This window comes from Palaemon carinicauda, chromosome 32, assembly GCF_036898095.1.
Source record: "Palaemon carinicauda isolate YSFRI2023 chromosome 32, ASM3689809v2, whole genome shotgun sequence".
NCBI classification, from domain to species: Eukaryota; Metazoa; Arthropoda; class Malacostraca; order Decapoda; family Palaemonidae; genus Palaemon; species Palaemon carinicauda.
In genome coordinates this window covers 15,556,288-15,584,206 of record NC_090756.1, presented here as the reverse complement: position 1 = coordinate 15,584,206, position 27,919 = coordinate 15,556,288, and the positions used below count along the sequence as shown (strand labels likewise).

General features: G+C 42.0%; 1 protein-coding gene across 1 annotated transcript in view; it reads left to right on the top strand.

Annotated features, from left to right (window-relative positions):
• Positions 1–27,919, top strand: part of LOC137625275 (uncharacterized) — a 149,726-nt gene that overhangs the window by 109,444 nt on the left and 12,363 nt on the right. Inside the window, exon 13 of the mRNA XM_068356075.1 lies at positions 2,115–2,312. Coding sequence (XP_068212176.1) covers positions 2,115–2,312 — 198 coding nt within the window. The remainder of the gene's footprint in view (positions 1–2,114; positions 2,313–27,919) is intronic.

Sequence of the window (27,919 nt, the reverse complement as noted above, 5' to 3'; positions counted from 1 at the left end):
TGCTCACCAACAACTTGAGCAGACTAACTCAGATAGTGGATTCTGAATGGTCTTTGGATCATCTAGTAGCCAACAAAGTCCTGACATTGTGGGGTTCTCGGACTGTGGATCTGTTGACAACGTCCTTGAACTTCAGGCTCCCGTTATACTGCTCCCCAGTCCCAGAACTTAGCCAGTTGATGGGGTGATAGTTGTACGCAAGATTCATTCCAACTAGAGAAATGTTATGTCAAATATGCTTCAGTAACTCCTTACACTTTCCTGAGTAGCAGAAAGGCTTTTTACTCTTTTGGTATCGCCGCTAAAGGATCTGTTCACCTCCCAATAAGCTACTTTCCCATTCCATGGAAATCGGTAGCATTCTGGTCACCTTTCAACTTCCAACACACCAGATCCTCTTGATACCTTAGCCTCTCCCCATGCTTACTTGGCTTACTGGTATCGATCTGTCGACAATATAGGTTTCAAGTTACATTAATGGTTCTTGAGTTGCCACAGTCCGGGTGACATCCGACTTACCTGGTGCTCCTATAACTTTCGGAGGCCCTACTCTTCTTCCATGACTGCCTACCAGTTCTCTGGGAGGGACCTAGCCTAACACGTGCGAAGTCTCCGTGGTCAGGTTGCCACACTCCGGGTGACATCTGACTTACCTGGTGCTCCTATAATTTTCAGAGGCACTACCCTTCTTCCATGACTGCCTACCAGTTTTCTGGTAGGGACCTAGCCTAACACGTGCGAAATCTCCGTGGTCAGATAGTCGGGAGGTTGATAGGAGTCATTGCTTTTGCTCCTGTGCAGGACTAAATTACAGTACATTGATAAATCCCAGGTCAGTAAATCAGCCAATTTGGTTATAAGGACTTTTCTCCCATCCTTTGATTGAGTTTCCTAGTAAAGGTTGAAGGTTTGTATTATGTATAGGAGCAAATCACAAGTTCCACTACCTGCCTCGGTGAATCTTACGCTACCTGGTGGGCGTGCCCTACCCGCCACCCTCCAACTAATCCTACCACTTTGTTAAAAGTTTAAACTGCCGTCCTAGCTGTGCTTAAGACCTTCTTCTAATTAAGGTCTCTTGTTTGTATGGTTAAGGAAAACGCTAATTGATTAAGAAATTTATGATTGTTTCCTAATTATACAAACCAGAGTTCAAGATATACTTCCCATCTCAACAACCCCAGAAGTCCCAGGCCTAAGTTCAAAAGTGAGAGTTTAGTTTACGCTCCACTTGCCTGTTATAAGTTCCTTAAAATCATTGAATGTAAATTAATTAAATTCTTAGTGGCCATTTCAGGTTCGTAAAGTTGTCATTATTATTGTTTTGGAAAAGCAAGATCCTATAAGCTCAGGGGCCCCAACGATGAAAATATTTTAAAAACAGTAATGACATTAGAATAAATATTTCCCATCCAGTATAAACAATAAAAACTTTATTCTATCTAATTTCTCTTCCTCTTGTTTTGTTAATGTGCCCGAGTGTACCCTCAAGCAAGAGAACTCTAACCCAAAACAGTGGAAGACCATGGTACAGAGGCTATAACACTACCCAAGCCTAGAGAACACTGGTTTGATTTTGGAGTGTCTTTCTCCTAGAAGAGGTGCTTACCATAACTAAAGTGTCCTCTACCCTTACCAAGAGAAAAGTAGCCCGTGAACTTCTATTATATGACTCAGGTTTGCATAATCAGAAAAAATACAAATTACTTTAGAAATCTGTGATTTTCCTAGAAAATTGTAGACTAATTTCAAAGCAGTTGGAAGAAAATGTGAATCAATATACTGTGGTGCCACTACTTTTGAAAATCACAAGTTGATCAAATCCTTTAAATTTTCCTCACTGGTATTGCTGAATGATCTAATGATAGTAGTATATTAATAATGATAATTATACTCTATAAAAGTTTACTTTAACCAGCTTATGTATTGCCAACACTTTTCACAATGATTATTGTCAACCAGTCACTGAATAGAATTCACCATTTCAAGATGATTTAGTTGAGATGATATTTATGTACGTTTATGTTAAAACCAGTTTGTGAATTTCAGGTGGAGCCACTGACTAGCATAGTATTTTCTTGCTGGAATCAATCAAATTTAATTTTATTTTACAGGATGATTTTTTCAAGATGAAATTAAAAACCTCCATTAATAACTCGCACGACGTCATCCGGCGAGACTTTTCATGGAGCAGAACTTGTCTGATTCTCAACGATAAACTGCTTGCCGATTTGAAGGGGCTTCTGCAGACCAAAGTGCCAAAGCTTCTCGTGTTTTTGCATCAAGTCTTTCCCAATACAGCCTTGGATAAGGTGAGATCCATCATAGATATTAGTCCTTGCATGTCATGTAAAAAGTAGTGCAGTACTTGTATCATGCATTTTTAACTAATGATAATAATAATGAGAGTAAGCAGCCACAGGTCAACATTCAGTAGATAAGATTGATGACATGAAAGTAATATCAGTGCATAGACAAATAGTTTGTCTTTCAAGTCCAAACGAAGTCGAAAGTAAAAGTCCAAGAACACTACCATGAGGAACACCAGGGATTTTATTCTTGTGATCACTATGACTATCAACAGTTATGCTTTGCAATCTATTAGTAGAAAATTCAATAATACTGAAAAATTCCCAAACAATTCTCAATTGCTTAGAATTAAAAAAAAATATGCCAATACGTAGCAATGCTAAAGCCATACTAAAGTGCTGTATCCAAAAGCTAGGAATATTAGAGCCACAAGTGGTTTATGTTATCTAATATCCTTTCATATATTTTCCACACTGAAAAGGACCGGTATTTGGGATGTATTTATGAAGTACCGTATTTTCCATGTCATAAGACTCACTTTTTTTCCCCTTAGTGTTATCTTAACACTAAGGTAAAGTTGTATAGGGCAGTTTGACAACTCTCAAACACCTCAGTAATGACATACAAACACACGCACCAGACATAAAATATAAGCCTACAATCATCATGCATATGTAATAAATAAACTTATTTTGAATGCACTTTCTTTAATTAATGAAGGCAACTAGATACTTCTTATTTTTTTTGATGGTCAGCTGATGACTCACCAACACATCTACATGCAAAAATGCCAACTAATGGTATCCAAGCAGACGCCGCTACAATGTATTACTTGTTGATGCAGTATTTTTATATTTTCTTGTATTTTGTTGATATTTTGTAATAAAGCAATAATTTGGGGATGACTTTGTTGCATGGGTTCTGAAATAATACAGATAGTTGTTGCTGAACAGAAAACTGAAAAAACATCTCACTGCAAGTTAGTCACACATTGTTACCAAGTTAGCTGAAAACTAACTAGACCTATAGTCAATTTTTTTTAGCGAGGCAGATTTGCACCGACTCGCAGGGGTGCCCGTTTAGCTCGGAAACGTTTCCTGCTCGCTGATTGGTTGGACAAGTTAATTCTAACCAATCAGGTAGCAGGAAACTTTTTTTCGAGCTAAAAGGGCACCACTGAGAGTCGGTGTAAATGTGCCTCATTAAAAAAAATTGAGTATAGTCACGCAAACCGCAGGAAAAAATACTCCTCTTCCCAGCAGTACAGGGACGACAGGAACGTTGCTTGAATTTCTGCGAGCATTTGCCCGCTTCAATAGGGAACATCGGCAACAGGTGACACTGATATATTACGCGCATGTCATCCGCTACTTGCTTACTCAAGTCAGTGTTGCCCGATGGAAATGTTTCTCCAGTGTTCTTTTCAAACGATGATGGGTGTTTTTTATCAGGCATGATACAAATATATGCCACACTATGAATAAAACAAAATTTAGCATTGAAAAAAAAGATACTCACGGTTCTTCTAATTCCATTTAAGCTCACGATTATGTTGTATTTCAATCCTTCTTAGGGGAATTTGGGATCTGACAATCTAGTAAGGCTAACTAAAGTCCTCAAAACAATTGTAGCAATGCCATTGACATATGTAAAACAAGAAGCCTATGTTGAATATATTCCCCCTCAAGCATAAACTATCAATTAATGGTGCATTTTTTCCTCAAGTTTATCAATGTAAAGTGAAGGTGAGGCTGTATATTGAATGTATAGGTATTATAACTTACAGTACATGTGTACTTCATTAAAGTCTGAGATTATACATTGAAACAGGACCTAATAGTGGATAAGGCCACTTCGAGATGCCCTTATTTTAGTAATGTTAGCACAAACTCTTACCTCTAGAAAAAAAAAACACATTAAATGCAGAAAATTTAGAGCATCTTTTCTGACCATATCTCTAGATAGTATGAGAAAAATGTAGCTGTTAACAAGCCTAAGACAATTTTAGACCACCCACCACTAATCTCCCCACCTATAGTTTAGTCTCAGGCGCACAGGTCCTATTCCGGTTGTGTGTTTTTTTTGCATATTCAGTAAGTTATATTTGCAATATTATACAATATATACATTTAATACGCAGCCTAACCGTAACTTGCATTTTGCAGATGTGTGTAAAGTCTCAAGATTAGCCATATTGTCCCAATGTTCAGACAAATGATTTTTTAAAAGTTATAATTCAGGAAATGGGATAAGACAGAGGCGAATCTGATCTTTCAAACTTACATGTATTTGAACAAAGAGTTACTGTACTGTATTACATTATTTCTGAGCACTTCATTTACGTTATCAAAGTCACTAGTTCTGGTTAGCGTGGTTAAACAATCTTCATACTTAATAGATTTTCAAATGACTATTAAACATGTGCTCTTACATCAATTAAATACACATCATCGATCGGGCAAGACTACAGCTGGGAGACCAAACAAAAGTTACTTTACATTACACCAAGAAAAATACAAGTCAAAAAAGGCTTATCTTGGGAGCCCTCGGGCACAATGGAAGGACGTTAGCCCTTTATCGTGGCTCTCTTCTAACTGAAAACAGGCGTGGCAGACTATCAAGACGTGATCCTTGGGTGTCATGGGGTAGGTGCCATCTTGCCTAGGGGATTCTAGGTATAGATCCCTTATTCGAATTGAGAGCAGTTTCTACCGGTCTCCTGGCTGTAGTCTCCCCAACATCCTGCAACGACTAAAGTGGAGACAGGAAAAAGATGTAGTCATCATGTATAAGACGTCAACAGCCTCTTGACGCCAATGGGTGCTGAGTCTATGTCTATTCTCAAGTGTAGGCAGCAGAAGAGGTCATTAGCATGACCCCAAACGGTTTCAAAACTGTTTTATTTGTGCCAATATTCTAAATGTGATATACAGTGAGCCCTCGCTACTTCGCGGTTCGACCATCGCGGATTCATCACTTCGCGGATTTTTTTCATAACCCATGTATATACATATATCGCGGATTTTCCGGAAATTTCGAAAATACCGCGATGTGACCGATGGTGCGAGATTGGAGAAAGTAAGGAAAATTGAATCATGATTGATTTTCAATATAAATGAAACTTTGAGGAGCAACAAAGATATCATTTGTTAGAGAGATAGAGAGAGGTAAGGAATGGGAGGTAGTGAAAAGTAGCCCACAGAGAGAGAGAGAGAGAGGTAGAGAGAGAGAGAGGTAGAGAGAGAGAGAGAGAGAGAGAGAGAGAGAGAGAGAGAGAGAGAGAGATAGAGGGGGGTTTAAATGTAATAAACAAAAAAATTTGATAGGTTATAACACATTGATGCTTATGTAATATCAACTGTATACTGTAGACGGTTTGAATAAGTTAAGAAATTGTATAAACGATACTTTGTTAGTGTATTCGTACACTCTCGAGCGGCAGCTAGATGTCAGCTGATCTAATCACAGCCAAAAGTAAAACAAAAAGAAGTCAACAATACTCGATTTTTAAAACACACCCGAAATTTAAAAACAAAAGTACACGCTTTCTTAATGTGCAATTAACTATTTAAAGAGTAGCAATTTTCTAGAATAAGATGATTATTCCCAAAAAATAGTGGTTTGCTGATGAAATCGGATGCCGTATTTTTAGCTATGATTGAAATGGATGTAGACTCGGCATAATTTTTTCGTTTTGTATTTAATTGACACTAAGAAAACTAATTTTAGTTTCTTCATCTAAATGTAAGTTTTTCAATATTTAACTTAGCCGGTGATTATATAGCTGCAACTCTGTTGCTCGACAGACAACTCTACGGAAAAACTCGCCAGCGATCGCTACACAGGTTGCGGGTGTACCCAACAGCGCCATCTGTCGACCAGATACCCAGCTCTCAATGTAAACAAAGACTCAATTTTCTCTCTGTCGAGGTGTCGACAAGACGTACTTTACTCGCTGTTGCTAAACTGGAGTTTTTCACATCTATTTGGTGAAGTACTATATTCTAGTTTTGAGCTTTCGCTATGCAGGTGTTTTATCTTCATCTTAAATCTTGAACTCGTTTTGGATAGATTTAATTATGGTGACAAAGAGAGTATGGACTTTCTTTCACTTTTAAATGGCCGACCCTTCCCTTAGACGGAAGTGTGTTTAGGCTTTTAGTAATTATCTTATCACGTTATAGATTTTCCTCTATATATTTTATATCTCTCCGCCTTTATTAGGCCTCTTCGATTAACTTTCCATTTATTATAAACATATAAAAATAAATTTTAATGTTTTGTTTATATGCGACCTTTCCTGAGAGTAGGCGGTCCTAACTTGGAAACCGAAGTTAATCAACGTTGAGCCCTTTATATCGTAATTAGCTTTTAAAGAGCTAAGGATTTAAAACTTTTTAAATGTAATATTTTATGAAAGAATTTCTTTGATAGTCTTCGTACTGTTTTCAAAGATGAACTAACGTTTAGTTTTTTTATGCTACGCAGTTGTTGACGTTCAGGACGTTCAACATGCGCTCTATCGTTACGATAGAGAGAGAGTGTATCACGGTTTCACTTTGCAGAAGAGTAAATCGATTCTGACGTTTTGTTCATTCTTTCTTAGCTTAAATGTTTTAAATTCTATTTTAAAGGAACTTTTTATTTGAAAAACCTTTCAGTTTTTTCCTTTAGTCAAATAACATGTTTTTTTGATGAAATATAATTGGGCTCTTCTCTTAGGTGCGAAATCAAGAGAGAAAGAGAGAGAGAGATAGAGACGGAGGGAGAGAGAGGAGAGAAAACGTTCCGTTCAAGCGGGTAACGTTGTTCTCGAGTTACTCTCGTCCCTAGTCGCTGTACGGGGAGGAAGGATAAAACGTTTTTAGTTTTTTATTCTCGTCCCCAGGCTATGTGCGGTGAGAGATTGAAAACGTAGTTTATATGAACTAGTGTTTAGTCTCTTTCCCAGCCACTAATTTTTTTATCTTAAAATATGTTTTCTGTTTTTTGCTGGTATTAATGAGCTTGTATTATACGACTGATTTCGCAATTACTACCTTTTAATGAAGGGTAGAATTGCGTGTTTCAGGTAGAAATCAGTAAAAGTTTCGATTTCAGTGAAATAAGTGCAAAACAGAAAATCGAAGTGATAAAGTGATATGCGCAAAGTGTTACAGTGTTGCGTCCGAGGGTTCGTCTGTTCGTGCCTGTCGTTCACCTAGTCCGGGACCTCTTGCATGCTCCCAAGCCCAGGGGAGAAGTAATGTCAAACGACTTATGGGTTCGAGAGGCCTTGATCAACGAACAGACGTTTTCCCTCTATGGTATCGGGTGTATCTTACCAAGATCTCCCCTACCATAAGACGAGAGAGACGTTGTTTCTCCTCGTCATCCGAAGGCTTTTCGCATAAGAAACCTGTCACAAGGTTTCGAAGCCCTTAAGCGAAAGTCAGTCCTTTCAGGACAGGTCCAGCGTCCTGGTTACAACCATTAGGACAGCTCTGACTCTATGCAGTCATCGGATAACTGCTCGCCGCCTAACAAAAGCGTAACACAGACTCCGAGAGTCTTTTTTTGTTGGCAAAGTGTTGCGGTCACAGACGTTACCCTCGTCTCTTACCACAACCATTTCCGTTGATCCTTAATCGGTTGTATGGCAAGACATGCAGTATATGCTTGCCTCCCTTTTGGAAGACTATTCTGCCGTTTAGTCCGTTGAGTCTAGCCGTTTATCTCATCGATATCCTGGCTTTCAGCCAACCTAACGTTCCTTTGTGCTTACTGTTGACGTTGGCGTAGCTTAGTCACGTCAGTCAGGTTGTTTAGAACCACACTCGATGCGGTCTCGTGTGGTTTTTCAGCCGCATTTGGACGTTAGGCCACTTGCTGATGCTCCTGTTGACGTTCAAGACGTTCACTAACAATCGGAGTTGACTTGTTTTGACGCTGTGCGTCAACCTCCGCATTCTAGAGTTGTTTTGACTGCTCAGTCTAGGCAGTCAAAGCAGTCTCGAGTGGACGCTGTGCGTCCTCACGCACCTGTTGTGGTTGACAGTTCAGTTGTTGACAGTTCACAGACTGTCAAGCAGTTACATGACGTTGCGTTCTGGTCCGCTACTAATGCACCAGTGAGTGTGGACTCTGCTTGTAAAGCATTGCCACCACGGTAGGTCTCTCCCTTGCTTGAGACTCAGCTTTTATCGGACAAGGTTCCTGTAGATGAGGAAGTTGCTGTTCCCCCTCCTACTGATATTCCCTTGAGGACTCTGTCAGATGGAGAGGAGCCTAAAGCTGCTTACCCCCCTATGGACTTTAATTAAATCATGATGATTTTTTTAAGGATCTTTGTCCGGATCTTTTTGTAACTGCTGCTCCTCGTTCGCCTAAACGTCAGAGCTTACACTAGGCCTAGCTACTTCGAAGCCGTTGTTTTTAAGCTAGTGCTCTCTCGCTCTCCTAGAGAGCTTTACGTTGGCTAGGTGACTGGTTTTTCACCAGGAGGAGTTTGGGGGATACAGCCTTTGCTTTCCCTTCTTTTAAACTGGTTTATAGAGCGAGAGTCTGATATGACACGAGAGAAGTTCTCGGCTTGGGAGTTCATGCCTCTGCCCAGATAGACTTCTCAATTCTCGTAGACTCTCCCTGGCGCCTGGCCAGGAGACGCTCCAAGTTTTTTACAGGTCAACTTCACAGCTGTTTTCGAGCCTTTGAAGTTTTGCTGTACAATTATGTCATGCATAACAAGGCTTTCAGGGATGGTAAGCGGTACCGCCTCAGTCGCTAACCCCGTCTGTTGCCGCACCTGCTCCCGTAGACCCTAAATGGGCTTTGCTGCAAGACATGCAGTCCAAGCTTGCGTCCTTGATAGAGGACTTTAATGCGGAGAAGGTTGCTACCGAACCTTCTGGCCAACAACCTTCCAACCGGTCGGTTGTGCGCCCTGTTGACGCTGAGGTAACCTACTCGCGTCTGCCAGTTGAGGTGGTTCCTCCACCGATGCGACCCAGTGTGGGTTGCCAGCCGCACGTTGACGTTAAGCGACGCTCGGAGGTGGTTGTTGACGTTCAGGACGTTCAACAACCAGCAGAGGTGACTTGTTTTGACGCAGTGCGTCAACCTCAGCAACCCGGTAGGGTGTTGACTGCACAACCCAGACGGTCTAGACAGTCTCGGGTTGACGCTGTGCTTCCTCGCGCACCCATGGTTGTTGACAGTTCACAGACTGTGCAGCAGTTCCATGATGTTGCGTCAGGCTCCGTCACGCATGCACCAGTGCGACCGGACTCAGCGAGCCAAACGTTGCCCACTCCGTTGCCGTTTCCTCATCAGTTTTCGGATGAGGAACCCTCTGATGAGGACGTTGCTGAACAACAAGACGATCAGCCCCCAGAATAGATCAAGCCCTGCTATCCATCCAAGAAGGAACGCTGCTCAGTCAGGCTGTGGATGAGTCTGGTAGGGACGCTGTCATCCGTGGAACAATTTGTGTCACTAGGAAGACTACACCTCCGTCCTCTTCAATACCATCTAGCTTTTCACTGGAAAAAGGACAAGACGCTAGAAGCGGTCTTGATCCCGGTTTCCGAAAAGATAAAGTCTTGTCTGACTTGGTGGAAAGACAATATCAACCTAAGAGAGGGTCTTCCCCTGGCTGTTCAGACTCCCAACCACGTTCTCTTCTCGGACGCATCGGACGTGGGCTGGGGCGCGACACTAGACGGTCGGGAATGCTCAGGACTGTGGAACTCGAGTCAGAGGAGCATGCATATCAACTGCAAGGAGCTGTTGGCAGTACATCTGGCCTTGAAAAGCTTCAAGTCTCTCCTTCGAGGCAAAGTGGTGGAAGTTAACTCGGACATCACCACGGCCTTGGCGTACATCTCCAAACAAGGAGGTACCCACTCACTGACGTTGTACGAGATCGCAAGGGACCTGCTCATCTGGTCAAAAGGTCAAGACATCTCCCTAGTAACGAGGTTCATCCAAGGCGACTTGAACGTCATAGCAGATTGTCTCAGTCGGAAAGGGCAAGTAATTCCAACCGAATGGACCCTCCACAAGGATGTGTGCAAGAGACTTTGGGCCACTTGGGGTAAAACCATCCATAGATCTCTTTGCAACCTCGCTGACCAAGAGGCTTCCAATCTATTGCTCTCCAGTCGCGGACCCAGCAGCAATACATATAGATGCTTTCCTCCTAGATTGGTCACATCTGGATCTCTACGCATTCCCACCGTTCAAGATTGTCAACAAGGTACTGCAGAAGTTCGCCTCTCACGAAGGGACAAGGTTGACGTTAGTTGCTTCCCTCTGGCCCGCGAGAGCATGGTTCACCGAGATACTTCGATGGTTAGTAGACGTTCCCAGTAGTCTTCCTCTAAGGGTAGACCTTCTACGTCAGCCACACGTAAAGAAGGTACTCCAAAGCCTCCACGCTTTTCGTCTGACTGCCTTCAGACTATCGAAAGACTCTCGAGAGCTAGAGGCTTTTCGAAGGAAGCAGCCAGTGCGATTGCTAGAGCAAGGAGAGCGTCTTCCATTAGAGTCTACCAATCGAAGTGGGAAGTCTTCCGAGACTGGTGCAAGTCAGTTTCTGTATCCTCGACCAGTACCTCTGTAGCTCAAATAGCTGTTTTTCTCTTATACCTGAGAAAAGGACGATCCCTTTCAGCTCCCACTATCAAGGGCTACAGAAGCATGTTGGCATCGGTCTTCCGGCATAGAGGCTTAGATCTTTCCAAACATAAAGATCTGCAAGACCTCCTTAAGTCTTTTGAGACCACCAAGGAGCGTCGTTTGGCTACCCTTGGATGGAATTTAGACGTGGTACTAAGATTCTTCATGTCAGACAGGTTGGAGCCGTTACAATCAGCCTCCCTGAAAGATCTCACTCTTAAGACTCTTTTCCTGGTATGCTTAGCCTCGGCTAAAAGAGTCAGTGAGATTCATGCCTTCAGCAAGAACATCGGATTTTCGTCAGAAAAAGCCACTTGTTCGCTACAACTTGGTTTTCTAGCCAAAAACGAGCTGCCTTCTCGGCCTTGGCCTAAATCTTTCGATATCCCCAGCTTATCGGAGATCGTAGGCAATGAACTAGAAAGAGTCTTATGCCCTGTTAGAGCTCTTAAGTTCTATTTAAAGCGTACTAAACCTTTACAAGGCCAATCTGAAGCTTTATGGTGTTCAGTTAAGAAACCATCCTTGCCTATGTCAAAGAATGCTTGGTCAGACTTTATCAGATTGTTAATACGAGAAGCTCATTCACATCTGAGTGAGGAAGACCGAACTTTGCTTAAGGTGAAGACGCACGAAGTTAGAGCTGTAACAACTTCCGTGGCCTTTAAGCAAAATATATCTCTGCAAAGTATAATGGACGCAACCTATTGGAGAAGCAAGTCAGTGTTCGCGTCATTTTACTTGAAAGATGTCCAGTCTCTTTACAAGAACTGCTACACACTGGGACCATTCGTAGCAGCGAGTGCAGTAGTGGGTGAGGGCTCAACCACTACAATTCCCTAATTCCTTATCCTTTTAATCTGTCTCTTGAAATGTTGTTTTTTTATGGGTTGTCCGGAAGGCTAAGAAGCCTTTCGCATCCTGGTTGATTTGGCGGGTGGTCAAAGTCATTTCTTGAGAGCGCCTAGATTAGGGGTTTGATGAGGTCCTGTTGTATGGGTTGCAACCCTTGATACTTCAGATCCTAGGGGTCGATCAGCATCCTAAGAGGATCGCGAGGCTCCGTAAGGAAGACGTACTTAAAAGGCAGAGTAATTGTTCAAGTCGACTTCCTTACCAGGTACCTATTTATTTTGTTTTTGTTATTTTGATAACTTCTAAAATGAAATAAAAAACTCTTAGCTCATAAAAGTGTAAACATATATTACTGGTCTCTACCCACCATCCTGGGTGTGAATCAGCTATATAATCACCGGCTAAGTTAAATATTGAAAAATGTTATTTTGATTATAAAATAAATTTTTGAATATACTTACCCGGTGATTATAAATTAAATGACCCTCCCTTCCTCCCCAATAGAGACGCAGTGGGACGAGGAGAAAATTGAGTCTTTGTTTACATTGAGAGCTCGGTATCTGGTCGACAGATGGCGCTGTTGGGTACACCCGCAACCTGTGTAGCGATCGCTGGCGAATTTTTCCGTAGAGTTGTCTGTCGAGCAACAGAGTTGCAGCTATATAATTACCTGGTAAGTATATTCAAAAATTTATTTTATAATCAAAATAACATATTGTATAACACGAAGAGAGAGAGAGAGAGAGAGAGAGAGAGAGAGAGAGAGAGAGAGAGAGAGAGGAGAGAGAGAGAGAGAGAGAGAGAGAGAGAGAGAGAGAGAGAGAGAGAATGAATCAGCTGTTGTAATCAAATGGCGTGCTTTTGTTTCGTGAGAATTTCATCGCCACGACTATAACAACAACATACTGTACTGAACTTTACAGTATTATACAGACTACTGTAATATGATAAAGTAAAATATTTGTAATCTATTTTATATGAAATGGGGCTTTTTTTTTTGTTTAAAATTTACATTTACGTATGTAAAACAACTCTCTCTCTCTCTCTCTCTCTCTCTCCTCTCTCTCTCTCTCTCTCTCTCTCTCTCTCTCTCTCTCTCTCTCTCTCTTGTAAATTGTTTTCCTGCTTTGCTACGTATGTATGATTTTATATAGATACGGTAAATAATATTTGTAATAACATTTTATAAAAGCTTTTACTGTAATATCATTTTTTAAATATTTAACTTAGCCGGTGAATATATAATAGCTGACGTCTCCGGCGGCTCGACAGAAAAACACAAAAACTCGCGAGCGATCGCTATGAAGGTTGCGGGTGTGCCCACCAGCGCCAACTATCGGCCAGATACCCCATATACATGTAAACAGCTCCAGTTCTTCTCTGTCGGTCTGATCGACAAGTTGATTCCATTACTCGCTGTTAACCTGGAGTTTTTCAACAGTCTTGGTGAAGTACTTCTTTTTGGTTTGAGCTTTTGCAGTGCAGGTGTTTTATCTTCAACTTAAACTCTTGAACTCTTTTTTGGATAGATTTAATTGTTGATGACTTTGGATTGTTTTTGGACTTTCTTTGACTTTTCAAAATGGCTGACCCTTCTCCAATTCCTAAATTTCGTAAATGTAATGCTAGGGATTGTAATAAACGTCTTCCAAAGGCCTCTCTCGACCCACATACTGTGTGTTCTAATTGTCGGGGTAAAACCTGTCAATTAGGAGATCGGTGTGATGAGTGCGTGGTCCTTTCGGAATTCGATTGGCTTGAGTTTGACAAGTATTCTCGTAAGCTAGAGAGAGATAGGGTGAGGAGAAGTTCCTCTAGATCGTTAGAATTTTCCTCCTCCCATGCCCCTGAACCTAATCCTTCCCCAGTAGTAGTTGTGCCTGAACCCTCTACTAGCACTCATGATCCATCAATGCGGGATATGTTACGTGCCATTCAAGCTTTGGGCGAGAGAGTTGAGTCGTTAGCTACGGACCGTAATCAACTCATGGCGGATGTAAAAGAGTTAAAGTGTCAGAGTGCCACATTAGAAAATCGTGGGGAGAAAGTGATTAGTGCGCAAAGTGTTATCAGTGTTGCGACCGAGGGTTCGTCTGTTCGTGCCTGTCGTTCGCCTAGTCCGAGACCTCTTGCAAGCTCCCATGCCCCAGGGAGAAGTAATGTCGTAGGACTTATGGGTTCGAGAGGCTTTAACCAACGAACAGACGTTCCCTCTATGGTTTCAGGCGTGTCTCGTCAAGACCACCCCTACCATAAGACGAGCGAGACGGTTTTCTCCTCGTCATCCGAAGGCTTATCGCGTAAGAAACCGTGGAGCAAGGTTTCGAGACCCTTAAAGCGAAAGTCAGTCCCTTCAGGACAGGTCCAGTGTCCTGGTTGTAGCCATTGGGACAGCTCTGACCCTGTGCAGTCATCGGAAGACTGCTCGCCGCCTAAACAGAAGCGTAACACAGGCTCCGAGAGTCTTAGTGTAGGCAATGTTTTGCACTCACAGACGTTACCCTCGTCTCTTACCGCACCCATTCCCGTTGATCCTAAATGGGTTGTACTGCAAGACATGCAGAATAAGCTTGCCTCTCTTATGGAGGACTATTCTGCTGTGCAGGTTCACGATGATCCTCGCCGCTTTGCTGATCGAGATCCTGGCTGTCAGCCGCCCAAACGAGCCTTTGCTCGTCCTGTTGACGTTGACGTTACAAAGTCATGTCAGTCACGTTTTGTAGAGCCTCACTCGATGCAGTCCCGTGTTGACTTTCAGCCGCTTGTGGACGTTCAGCCGCTGCCGCATGCTCGTGTTGACGTTCAGGACGTTTGCCAACCAGCGAAGTTGACTTGTTTTGATGTTGAGCGTCAAGCACCGCAGTCAAGAGTTGTTTTGACTGCTCAGTCTAGGCAGTCAAGGCAGTCTCGAGTTGACGTCGAGCGTCCTCCCGCTCCTGTTGTTGTTGCTAGTCAGTCTGTTAAGCAGTTACATGACGTAGCGTCCTGGACTGCTACTGATGCTCCGGTGCGTGTGGACTCTGCTTGTCAAGCATTGCCACCAAGGCAGGTCTCTCCCTTGCTTGAGACTCATCAGTTGTCGGACGTAGCTCCTTCAGATGAGGACGTTGCTGATCCTCATCCTGATGATAATCCTTCAGATGTAGATGAACCTAAGGCTGTTCCTCCTTCGATGGATTTTAAGAAGATCATGATGATTTTCAAGGATCTTTTTCCAGATCACTTTGTTGCTGTTGCTCCTCGTTCGCCTCCGTCTGAGTTTGCTCTAGGCTTAGCTGCTACCAAGCCAGCCTTTACTAAGCTAGTGCTTTCTCGCTCTTCTAAGAGGGCTTTACGTCTTCTAGGCGACTGGTTGGATACCAGGAGGAGTTTGGGGAAGACGGCCTTTGCCTTCCCTCCTTCTAAGCTTGCTTCTAGATCGAGCGTCTGGTATGACACGGGAGAAGTTCTCGGCTTGGGAGTCCCTGCCTCTGCCCAGGGTGACTTCTCAAGCCTCGTAGACTCTCCCCGTCGCCTGGCCATGAGACGCTCGAAGATTTGTTGGTCCTCCTCGGACCTTGACCATCTACTTAAAGGCGTATACAGGGCCTTTGAAGTGTTTAACTTTCTTGACTGGTCATTAGGAGCATTAAGTAGGAAGATCTCGTCTGCCGACCAAGATGTTTCCTTACTTATCATGTCATGTATGGATAAAGCCATCCGCGATGGCTCCAATGAGCTCGCCTCCACCTTTACGTCGGGAGTCTTAAAGAAGAGAGAAACCCTTTGCTCTTTCCTTTCGGCAGGAGTTACTCCCTGTCAGAGATCGGAACTGCTCTTTGCTCCCTTATCAGCGGCCTTGTTTCCACAACAGCTGGTTAAGGATATAGCTGCTTCGCTTGTGCAGAAGGACACCCATAACCTGATGGCGTCCTCTGCTCGCAAAGGGGCTCCTTCTTCATCCTTTGCTGTGAGACCCAGGATCGAGACTCCTGCGTCTAGATTTATCCCGCCCTTTCGTGGCAGAGCTCCCAGCAGGGGAGGCTCTTGTGCCGAGGGAAAGAGAGGTAAGAAGAGAGGAGCCAAGTCCTCCCGTGGCAGAGTCTGACTGCCCACAGCCTCAGACAGCGGTAGGTGCCAGATTGAAGAGCTTCTGGCAGGCCTGGGAGAAGAGGGGTGCAGACCAAGAGTCTGTTCTGTTGCTCAGAGAGGGGTACAAAATACCGTTTGTACGCAAACCTCCTCTAGTAACAACTCCCATAGACCTCTCTCCCAGGTACCGAGAGGAGTCAAAGAGACAAGCCCTAAATCAAGAAGTGTCTCTGTTGCTAGAGAAGGGAGTGGTGGTGAAAGTCTCGGACCTTCAATCACCGGGGTTTTACAACCGTCTCTTCCTAGTCCCAAAGCATACAGGAGGTTGGAGGTCGGTGCTAGACGTCAGTGCGCTCAACGTTTTTGTTACAAAAACAAAATTCACGATGGAGACCACGAAGTCCGTCTTAGCAGCGGTCAGAGAGGGAGACTGGATGGTCTCTCTCGACCTACGAGATGCGTACTTCCACATTCCTATACACCCGGATTCCCAACCGTTTCTGAGGTTTGTTTACAGGAATGTGGTGTACCAGTTTCGAGCCCTGTGCTTTGGCCTCAGTCCTGCTCCTCTCGTGTTTACGAGGCTCATGAGGAATGTGGCAAAATTCCTCCATCTATCGGGAATCCAAGCCTCCCTGTACTTGGACGACTGGCTTCTCAGAGCATCGTCCAGTCATCGCTGTCTGCAGGATCTACATTGGACGTTGGGTCTGGCCAAGGAGTTGGGACTTTTGGTCAACTTAGAAAAGTCCCAACTGATCCCATCCCAGACTATTCTATATTTGGGGATGGAGATTCGCAGTCCAGTTTTTCGGGCTTTTCCGTCTGCCACCCGAATAGAACAAGCCCTGCTCAAAGTCCAACTAATGCTGAAAAGAGAACGTTGTTCAGTCAGGAGTTGGATGAGTCTCGTAGGGACTCTCTCATCCCTGGAGCAGTTTGTCTCGCTAGGGAGACTACACCTTCGGCCTCTCCAGTTCCATCTAGCCTCTCACTGGAACAAGGGCAAGACTTTAGAGACGGTATCAATCCCAGTCTCCGAACCAGTAAAGGCATGCCTGAACTGGTGGGACAGCAATATCAGTCTGAGAGAGGGACTATCCCTAGCAGTCAAGAACCCAAACCACGTGTTGTTCTCAGACGCGTCGGATTTGGGTTGGGGTGCGACCCTGGACGGTCGGGAATGCTCGGGTCTGTGGACCTCAAGTCAGAAGAGCATGCACATCAACGGCAAGGAGCTATTAGCAGTCCACTTGGCCTTGATGAAATAAGAAAGCATTCTTCGAAACAAAGTGGTAGAGGTCAACTCAGACAACACCACAGCTTTGGCGTACATCTCCAAGCAAGGAGGCACACACTCCCACACGCTGTACGAGATCGCAAGGGACCTTCTCATATGGTCAAGAAATCGAGGCATCTCCCTGTTGACAAGATTCATCCAGGGGGACTTGAACGTCTTGGCAGACTGTCTCAGTCGGAGGGGTCAGGTGATACCCACGGAATGGACCCTCCACAAGGACGTGTGCAAGAGTCTTTGGGCGACTTGGGGTCAACCCACCATAGACCTCTTTGCCACCTCGTTGACCAAAAGGTTACCGATCTATTGCTCACCAGTCCCAGATCCAGAGGCAATCCACATGGACGCGTTTCTACTGGATTGGTCTCATCTGGACTTATATGCATTCCCACCATTCAAGATAGTCAACAAGGTACTGCAGAAGTTCGCCTCTCACGAAGGGACAAGGTTGACGTTAGTTGCTCCCCTCTGGCCCGCGAGAGAGTGGTTCACCGAGGTACTTCAATGGCTGGTAGACATTCCAAGAAGTCTTCCTCTAAGGGTAGATCTCTTACGTCAGCCCCACGTAAAGAATGTTCATCAAAGCCTCCACGCTCTTCGTCTGACTGCCTTCAGACTATCGAAAGACTCTCAAGAGCTCGAGGCTTTTCGAAGGAGGCAGCCAGTGCGATTGCGAGAGCTAGGAGAGCTTCTACCATCAGAGTATACCAGTCGAAGTGGGAAGTCTTTCGAGACTGGTGCAAGTCAGCATCTGTGTCCTCTTCCAGTACCTCTGTAGCCCAAATCGCAGATTTTCTTTTACATCTGAGAAATGTTCGCTCCCTCTCAGCTCCCACTATTAAGGGCTACAGGAGCATGTTGGCTTCGGTCTTTCGACATAGAGGCTTAGATCTTTCCAACAATAAAGATCTCCAAGATCTCCTTAAGTCTTTCGAGACCTCTAAGGAACGTCGTATGGCAACTCCTGGATGAAACTTAGACGTGGTCCTAAGGTTCCTCATGTCAGACAGGTTTGAGCCATTACATTCAGCCTCCCTGAAGGATCTCACCCTCAAGACGCTTTTCCTAGTGTGCTTGGCTTCGGCTAAAAGGGTCAGTGAAATTCATGCCTTCAGTAAGAACATCGGCTTTTCTACAGAGAAAGCCACATGTTCACTTCAACTTGGTTTCCTGGCCAAAAATGAACTGCCTTCTCGTCCTTGGCCTAAGTCTTTTGATATACCTTGCCTGTCAGAGATCGTAGGCAACGAACTTGAAAGAGTGCTGTGTCCAGTTAGAGCTCTTAAGTTCTACTTAGCTCGTACTAAGTCCTTACGAGGTGGATCTGAGGCCTTATGGTGCTCAGTTAAGAAACCATCATTACCTATGTCAAAGAATGCTTTGTCATATTTTATCAGATTTTTAATCCGAGAAGCTCATTCTCACTTGAATGAAAAAGACCGATGCTTGCTTAAGGTTAAGACGCACGAAGTAAGAGCTATAGCAACTTCCGTGGCCTTTAAGCAAAATAGATCTCTGCAAAGTATTATGGACGCGACCTTTTGGAGAAGCAAGTCGGTATTCGCGTCATTTTACTTAAAAGATGTCCAGACTCTTTACGAGGACTGCTACACACTGGGTCCATTCGTTGCAGCGAGTGCAGTAGTGGGTGAGGGTTCTACCACTACATTCCCTTAATTCCAATATCCTTTTAATCTGTCTCTTGAAATGTTTTTAATCTTGTTTTTGGGTTGTACGGAAGGCTAAGAAGCCTTTCGCATCCTGGTTGATTTGGCGGGTGGTCAAATGTCATTTCTTGAGAGCGCCCAGATTAGGGGTTTGATGAGGTCCTGTTGTATGGGTTGCAGCCCTTGATACTTCAGCTCCTGGGAGTCTTTCAGCATCCTAAGAGGATGGCTGGGCTTCGTGAGGAAGACAGACTAACAAGGCAGAGTAATCGTCTAAGTCAACTTCCTTACCAGGTACCTATATATATTTGGGTTTTGTTATGATATAACTGTCAAAAACTCTAAGCATATACGCTGTAAACTTTATTAATTCTGGTCTCTACCCACCACCATGGGTGTGAATCAGCTATTATATATTCACCGGCTAAGTTAAATATTTAAAAATGATATTTTGATTATAAAATAAATTTTTTAATATACTTACCCGGTGAATATATAAATTAAAGGCCCCCCCTTCCTCCCCGATAGAGACCCAGCGGGATGAGAAGAACTGGAGCTGTTTACATGTATATGCGGTATCTGGCCGATAGTTGGCGCTGGTGGGCACACCCGCAACCTTCATAGCGATCGCTCGCGAGTTTTTGTGTTTTTCTGTCGAGCCGCCGGAGACGTCAGCTATTATATATTCACCGGGTAAGTATATTCAAAAATTTATTTTATAATCAAAATATCATATTTATCACTTTCATCATGCGCGTTAAATGCCTTCGTTTGTTTACTGAGCGTACTTTATGACCCCGTCGTTTCAGGCGGCGTCATAAAGAAAAACATTTCATTTGGAAGTCCTAAGAAAAATTAAGTAAAACATTGGTAATAACAAAATCAACATACTGTACTGAATAATCAATATAATCGATGCAAAAACTAACCTATACACAGATGTGTAAATGCGTTTGTTTCTTCATTATGATCAGAGATAAACGTAAACAAAACATTGGTTGCCATTTTTTATCGTGCTTTTTGGCGTGTTTAGGAAACGCATGATATAAAGTTGCCTTTAATATTTGTGCCTGTTTTAGTTTAGGGTACTGTAGTACATGCATTAAGTGTTCTGTACATTAAAGGGTAGTTTGTTAACTGTACTACGTACAAGGGAAGGTTTTAAAAGTCTGAATATACATGTTAAATAAATAGGTAAATATGGTGTCACTACTTCGCGGATTTTCACCTATCGCGGTCGGGTCTGGAACCTATCTACCGCGATAAACGAGGGTTCACTGTACGCAGTCGGGTGTTTGATGATAGTAATAAATACTACATGTACGTATTAAATTTCGTATTAACTCTTCTTGTGTAAAGGAAGGGAGTCCTCAGCTTATGAGAAAGTAAATGAGGAGGCAACAAACTAAATAAGTATGAAAAAAGGATATAGGTAGTCTAGTGATTAATAAGATTTAATACAATATATGGAAAATCACTAGATGAATAATAATAGACTAAATAGACCAATTATTGGATAACTGTTACAGTAACATAATTTATGAACCCTCTGAAATACCAAATCCTGTAGAGTTTTTTTAGCCAATTAGTTGGGTGTGTCGGCAATAGATGGCGCTGATCGGGTGCACAGGTTTTATATAGGTAGGCTTTTCTGTCTTTGCCTTGTGAAATTCTAGAGAATTCTTTATTTCATCAATAATTAATTTAATATGAAATGTGTGCATGAGGAATTTAGGAAATATTACTGGAATTTTACTTCTCTACCAAAATTTCATCAGGATCATTTGGCAACACTGCTTTCATGTAAACAAACCCTTGGAAACATTGTTACTGTGGTAGCAGCTAAGACTGGTTTGGTGGTTTTTTATATTAGTATGTAGCAAAATTTAGAAATTTACTGTGCTAGACGGAAAATTACACTAAAATTGCTGACTAGGAATTGCTGCTATGATAATTTGTGAAATCCTCAATTTCTTCTTTTCCAAAAATTACTTGGCTGAATATAGGGTGCATCTTACCACTTGTAGCATCTTGTGCCACGGGAAATACGGTACCTCTTCATTTCTCAAATCCTTGGCAGGTCAGTATCCTAGTTGAGGGTCAGTCCCCTACTAGAAGGCCATTCCTCTATTAGAGGCTCAGTTCCCATGTAGTTCAGTCCTATACAAATAGGTCAGTCGTCCAGTGGAGGAAAAAGGTCAGGGGGTCTGTGGAATGGTATTGCAAATATCTAGCCGTTAACGACATCATTCGTAGTTCATTTGATATTGGGATAACGATTTGTTTGTCCTTTTACTCAAGTAGCTTATTACTTTCGTGTTTTTGTTTCAACTACATTATATACATTTCAATGGAAAAAACTTTTCTCTAAAATGAAGCTTTTACCCTTTTACCCCAAAGCGAAAGTTGCTCCTAAAAGCCTTACTGCACGGAGTTGCTCTCGTGGATAACATTGACTGTAAATTTCGATACCAAATATCAATTGAACATGGCAAAGTAATATTAAGTTGATTTACGTCCCTTTTCGATAAAGCTGACACCGTGTTGGCTTTTGATATTTTTAAGCACACGGCTTCTGCTTGTCAAGTGCTGCCACACATGTTCAGGAAATCCCTGTCCCACTTGTGCAAAATTCCTTTGCTGAGTACCAGTTAATGTTGACAAGAGTTTCTGTGAAAGATGGGTGTTTTGAATTTGAGGAAGTGATGTGATTGAAATATTGATTACTCTATTAATAAAACAATGTTAAAGATAAATTTTTGAATGTTTCCACTCACTCCTGACAGACAAAATTAGTCTGCTCAAGTTAACAAACCTAAGAAATGTTTGAGAAATATAATGAAAATAAAGAAATCTTAACCAAAAATAAGATACTGTATTTCCAAACCACTGATTCAAGTGAGCTCAACAATTTCACATTATCTGTTTACAAGCAGTAATAGCACATCAGTTATTACAACCAATGGGGCCGGTGTCTTCCTCATTAGTCGGTACCTTTGCTCTTAACTCCTCATCCGAGTTGAGGGTATTCTGTACATCTACAACAGACACATCCTGATGGACATTATCCTCAACATCTTGAGTAGGTTTATCATTATCACAAATGTTATATCTCCTAGGAGGTATAACATGATGTCCCGAAAGTTGGAGACTACTCTTTACTGTTTTCACATTGGTCACACTGGGTTGACACATGAGTTTTGGGTGACTGGTGCACACCAGCCATATTGCGATGACTGTTCGGTACCCCTGAAAGTGAGGCATTTGTTGACCGAATGCCCCCCACATATAGCACCCAAAGAAATAGATATCTGTTTGAGGCTCAAGGTGAGGATGCCAGTTCATCCTTGCCAAGATTCTTTGGCAGGGTGTGTTGTACTATGGTAGCAGTATTTTTAGATTTATTTCAGAAGCAGGTCTTCTGAAAGGTATTTAAACTTTTATAACGGCATCTTTGCTCTTATGGTTTTAAATTTAATTTACATTGATTTTTTATATATAACAAACACTATCACCATTAATGACCTTCGACGTCAGGATGTCAGAAGAAAAAGTCAATCAATCAATTGTCATTATCAACTATTTAGTTCCTATAAACGAGTGTTAATGAAGTCTTCAAAAGTTATAAATGATTGATGGAGTGATATACAATAACTCCTTCACCCCGTTTAACTTTGATGCTATTGATATGATCTTGAAATCATTACAGGTTCTTTTAATAATGTTTCCAACAACCACCATTGAAATATGGGAAATGAATATAAAAAGAAACTCGTAAAAAAATACAACACGTTTATTCACAAACTTACATAAAGAAAATTAATGTTACTAATTCGTTTACTTTAACTGACAAATTAAATCAATCAAAACATCAATAGAAAAGGGGAACAGTTAGTCAGTAATACTTAAGGAATAGTTTTCTGCAGCTGCTGAGACGATACTAGTACGGAGACTTCAGGCTTGAGAACGTTGCAGGAGGGCGGCTAAACTTCAAATGAAACTGGCACGATGACCGGATTCGAAGACGTCACAGAAAGGGTGGCATCAAGATGGGACATCAGTGGTCTTCTCCAAGAATTTGATGATAGTGTTGAACTAAGGCGGGCTGCAGGCAGTGTTGGCTACTTCTCGTCACAAGCAGGAAGGGCCGGCTGCTTCAGTTTGTCTCTTCCTCTCAGCCATAACAAGATTATGGAGATAGGCATTTGTTGTCTGAAGGGAAGGTTAGAATCTGGCTCTATCAGACTTCTGGTCTTCTCTGCTTCTTATCTCGTTAGGACTTGTTTCTAATCTGCTTCGGACATAGTTCCTCTCTTGTCTTATGTCCTGTCCTATCTCTTCTTGAAGTTTATATACCCATGTATGGGTGTAGTTAATTACAGTGTGCGGTGGTCATTTCCATAGAAGGTCTTTTTTAAACAATTCTGCGTCTCTATTGGCTTCCTCAAAAACGGCCACTTCGATCACGCCATGGAAGCTTCTAGAAGAAATTTCTGATGCAATCTAGACCACGTGTTAAGTCGTAACAAAAGGGCGGCACGTGTCCACCCATATTTCATAAACAAGGATTTCCTTACCCATATTTCATAAACAAGGATTTCCTTCAAGCTCGGTTTCTCAAAATATGCTGACTCCACCAATTAAGATGACATATTGGTCAAAACAGGAGTCCTCTTATCACTGCAGGTACTCTTCGTCGAGGCTCGTTTACTTTCAAAATGCTGACGACAGTGAAGTGATGACAGGTTTGACCAAACAATACCGTAAACGAATCTCGTCTTGCTGCTCACACTTAGGTGAAAGATATTTTTGTCTTTTATAACATATCCTTTTAAAAGTATTGTATCTGCCCATGACGGCTATGAACTACATTATCATGTCCTGCAATTAACTCCAAGACTCGACAACCAATTGGGTCTTGTTTAAGTAGGGTTTTTTCCCAAACTTTAATCACCAGTTTTAATCTCATTCTACTAATTACATTGATGCAAGTATCTGCAACATTCTCTCAAACTGAGATAATCGTGTCAAAGAGAGTCTTGCTCCCAAGGTAGTAGGTTGGCCAGGGCACCAGCCACCTGTTGAGATACTACCACTAGAGAGTTATAGGGTCTTTTGACTAGCCAGACAGTACTACATTGGACCCTTCTCATTGGGTACGGTTCATTTTCCATTTGCCTACACATACACAACGAATAGTCTGGTCTATTATTTACATATTCTCCTCTGTCCTTGTACACATGACAACACTGAGATCATCAAACAATTCATCTTTAGCAAAGGGGTTACAGCACTGTAATTGTTCAGTGGCCACTTTCTTCTTGGTAAGGGTAGAAGGGAGATATTGGCTATGGTAAGCAGCTTTTCTAGGAGAAGGACACTCCAAAATCAAACCTTTGTTCTCTAGTCTTGGGTAGTGCCATGGCCTCTGTACCATGGTCTTCCACTGTCTTTGGTTAGAGTTTTCTTGCTTGAGGGTACACTCTGGCATACTATTCTATCTTATTTCTCTCCCTCTTGTTTTGTTAGTGTTTTTATAATTTATATAGGAGATATTTATTTTAAGGGTGTTATTCTTAAAATATTTTATTTTTGCTTGTTTCCTCTCCTCACTGGGCTGTTTTCCCTGTTGGAGCCTCTGGGCTTATAGCATCCTGCTTTTCCAACTAAGGTTGTAGCTTAGCAAGTAATAATAATAATAATAATGAAAGTAATAAAGGTAACTTCCATCTCGCTCTTGAATATTAAATGTCAATTTGAATAAAGTTTGTTTCTATACGTAATACAAACCTATTAATATGAGAATACCTTTGGTGAAGCTGGGATGACCATTGAGTTTTTAAATGAGGTAGACAATGCTGGCTGTCTGGGGAAGAGTAAGCCCCACCCACCTAAATGGTAGTGCAACCTTTGCTTTGACTTCGACCCTCTGTTTTTATCTTTTTTCTGTCCTACCTTTTGTTGAAACGACCAAGGTGGAGGAACCTTGGATCTTTTAATGAGTCGGGAAATTTAAACAATTGATTTTGACTTTAGTATTGCTATTGGCAATTTTTTTTTTTAATTGAAGCAATTGAGAATTGTTTGGGAATTTTTCAGTATTATTGAATTTTCTACTAATAGATTGCAAAGCATAACTGTTGATAGTCATAGTGATCACAAGAATAAAATCCCTGGTGTTCCTCATGGTAGTGTTCTTGGACCTTTACTTTCGACTTCGTTTGGACTTGAAAGACAAACTATTTGTCTATGCACTGATATTACTTTCATGTCATCAATCTTATCTACTGAATGTTGACCTGTGGTTGCTTACTATTATTATTATTATTATTATTATTATTATTATTATTATTATTACTAGCTAAGCTAGTTGGAAAAGCAGAATACTAAATTTCCAAGGGCTCCAATAGGGAAAAATAGCCCTGTGAGGAAATTAAACTATTAAAATATTTTAAGAGCATTAACATTGAAATAGGTCCTTCATATATAAACTAAATAAAACAAGAAGAAAAATAAGATAAAATAGTGAATTATGGGGAATGAAATGGAGGGAGTGAGGAAGGCATGGGAGGAACCTGTTGGGGGGGGAGAAGATCAAGAGGGAGGGAGGGAGGGGGAGGGTAGTTAATGTAATGATTGTAGTGAGAAAGACTGTTAGTATAATTGAGGTTGTTTGTTTACTTTTTTTTTAGCTAGGTTAGGACAGTAATGAATGACTTGGGCGAAGGCGTTTTTATTTTATTTTTTTCAGTAAGTAGTTTTGTTTATCTTTGCTAGGCATGATTGTGAATAATAGAAACTGTTTATTATTCATTTTTTATTATAGTGTGATAGTTTAGTTACTGCCCACCCTGCCTTCCCCATGAAAGCCCCCCTCGGTAGGAGTCGAGATCGGTAGTTTTCTTCAGACTGAAATGGCGTCACTTAAGCCGTCCTTGGTATGCGTGATCCTGAGGTATCCTTCTAGGTACGTTGTGGGTCAACAGAGGCGGTCATACTGGAAGGGTGGTGGGCCTATTTGGGGGGGGGGAGAATTTCTGGTCGTGGGAGAGCTGAAGCTCCCAGATATCCTAAGAGAGAGTAGTTCGTGGTATGTATGTCAGGAAAAATACAATTTTTGAAGAAATTGTTATATATATATTGAGACTTCAAGTATTCTAGCCTTGTCTGTCTTGAGGAAGTGTTTTAATTCTATTATTCTTCCACAGTTTTACCATTAATCATGTAATATTGTGCATGCAGTTAATTCTTGAAGTCTTATAGTGTCGGTGGCCAAAATTTTCAATGATGTTCCCAACAAACTTTTGTTCCGGCGAAGATACAAACCTTCCACTAGTAATAGGGTATACTTTCGGCGTAGCTGAAAGACGAGCCATGATAATTTTAGTGAGGGATAACTACCCCATCCGCTAGTTAGTGGGTGGAGGGGGGGGGGTAGACTGGGTACCCCGCTCACTCACACCTCTCGGCTGAGTAACCACTTTACTTTTTGGCTCGGTAGAGAACAGACATGCTGCCGTTCTCTCCCGCAAATACTTGCCTTGATTGTTTTTCTGTCATTTTTTTTTCTCTTGTGTGTTTTCATTTATCTTATACATATATATGCGTGTATATATGTATGAATGGAAATATACTTTTATGTTGTTAGATACTTGTAACTTTGATTACTGTTGACAACGTATCCGGCGGCCTCCGCCGTAAGGGAGTTGTCATTATGTTGATACTACTCCCCTTCCTAGCCGCCCTCCTCTGTGTTGGTGGTCGGCAGGTCCTCAACTCTCCCGTGTGTTTGTTTCATTACTTGAGTTAAAGTTTATAACAGTCCAGCTCCCTTTCGAGGAATTATCTTACAAGGAAGGTGACTTATTCCCCAATAGTTCATGTTGTGGAGCGGAGCATCAGTTGTATTTAATCACTTTTATTTTCTTTTCTACAGATAGCAGCAACGTAGAACACAAGGTCGATGGTTTCGGCCCCCCTGTTCACTATTCTGCGCCTCGTGTTAGCTCGTTAGCTGCCCATGTTACGAGGTGGCACTCGTTGTCAACCTTCAACTTGAACAAAGCTTGTTGATGGGAAGCATAGTTTGCTGCTAGGAGGTTCGCCTCCAGGGGTTGGAGAACCTTCCTTTACGAGGGAGAGCTTCCCCACTTCAGCTGTTCAGCAACGTTCCCCCTTTCAGGAAGAATTACAGACAGCTCGAAGAGTTTTGCTTCTGCTATCTTGTCGCCGAGGACTGTGCTTCTTCCCCTTGAACTGGGGAAAAGCAAGTTTAAGGCTTGTTCCTCCTTCGATCGAGAGATTATTACAGTTCTGTACGCCTTTTTTGCATAGAGCTGGGAGAAAGCTTGTCTTGGGCGAAGCTCTCCTTTTGGAGGACTTCTCTCTCGTTCGCGAGATAGAGATTATTATGCCTACATTGGTCACACTGGGTTGACACATGAGTTTTGGGTGACTGGTGCACACCAGCCATATTGCGATGACTGTTCGGTACCCCTGAAAGTGAGGCATTTGTTGACCGAATGCCCCCCACATATAGCACCCAAAGAAATAGATATCTGTTTGAGGCTCAAGGTGAGGATGCCAGTTCATCCTTGCCAAGATTCTTTGGCAGGGTGTGTTGTACTATGGTAGCAGTATTTTTAGATTTATTTCAGAAGCAGGTCTTCTGAAAGGTATTTAAACTTTTATAACGGCATCTTTGCTCTTATGGTTTTAAATTTAATTTACATTGATTTTTTATATATAACAAACACTATCACCATTAATGACCTTCGACGTCAGGATGTCAGAAGAAAAAGTCAATCAATCAATTGTCATTATCAACTATTTAGTTCCTATAAACGAGTGTTAATGAAGTCTTCAAAAGTTATAAATGATTGATGGAGTGATATACAATAACTCCTTCACCCCGTTTAACTTTGATGCTATTGATATGATCTTGAAATCATTACAGGTTCTTTTAATAATGTTTCCAACAACCACCATTGAAATATGGGAAATGAATATAAAAAGAAACTCGTAAAAAAATACAACACGTTTATTCACAAACTTACATAAA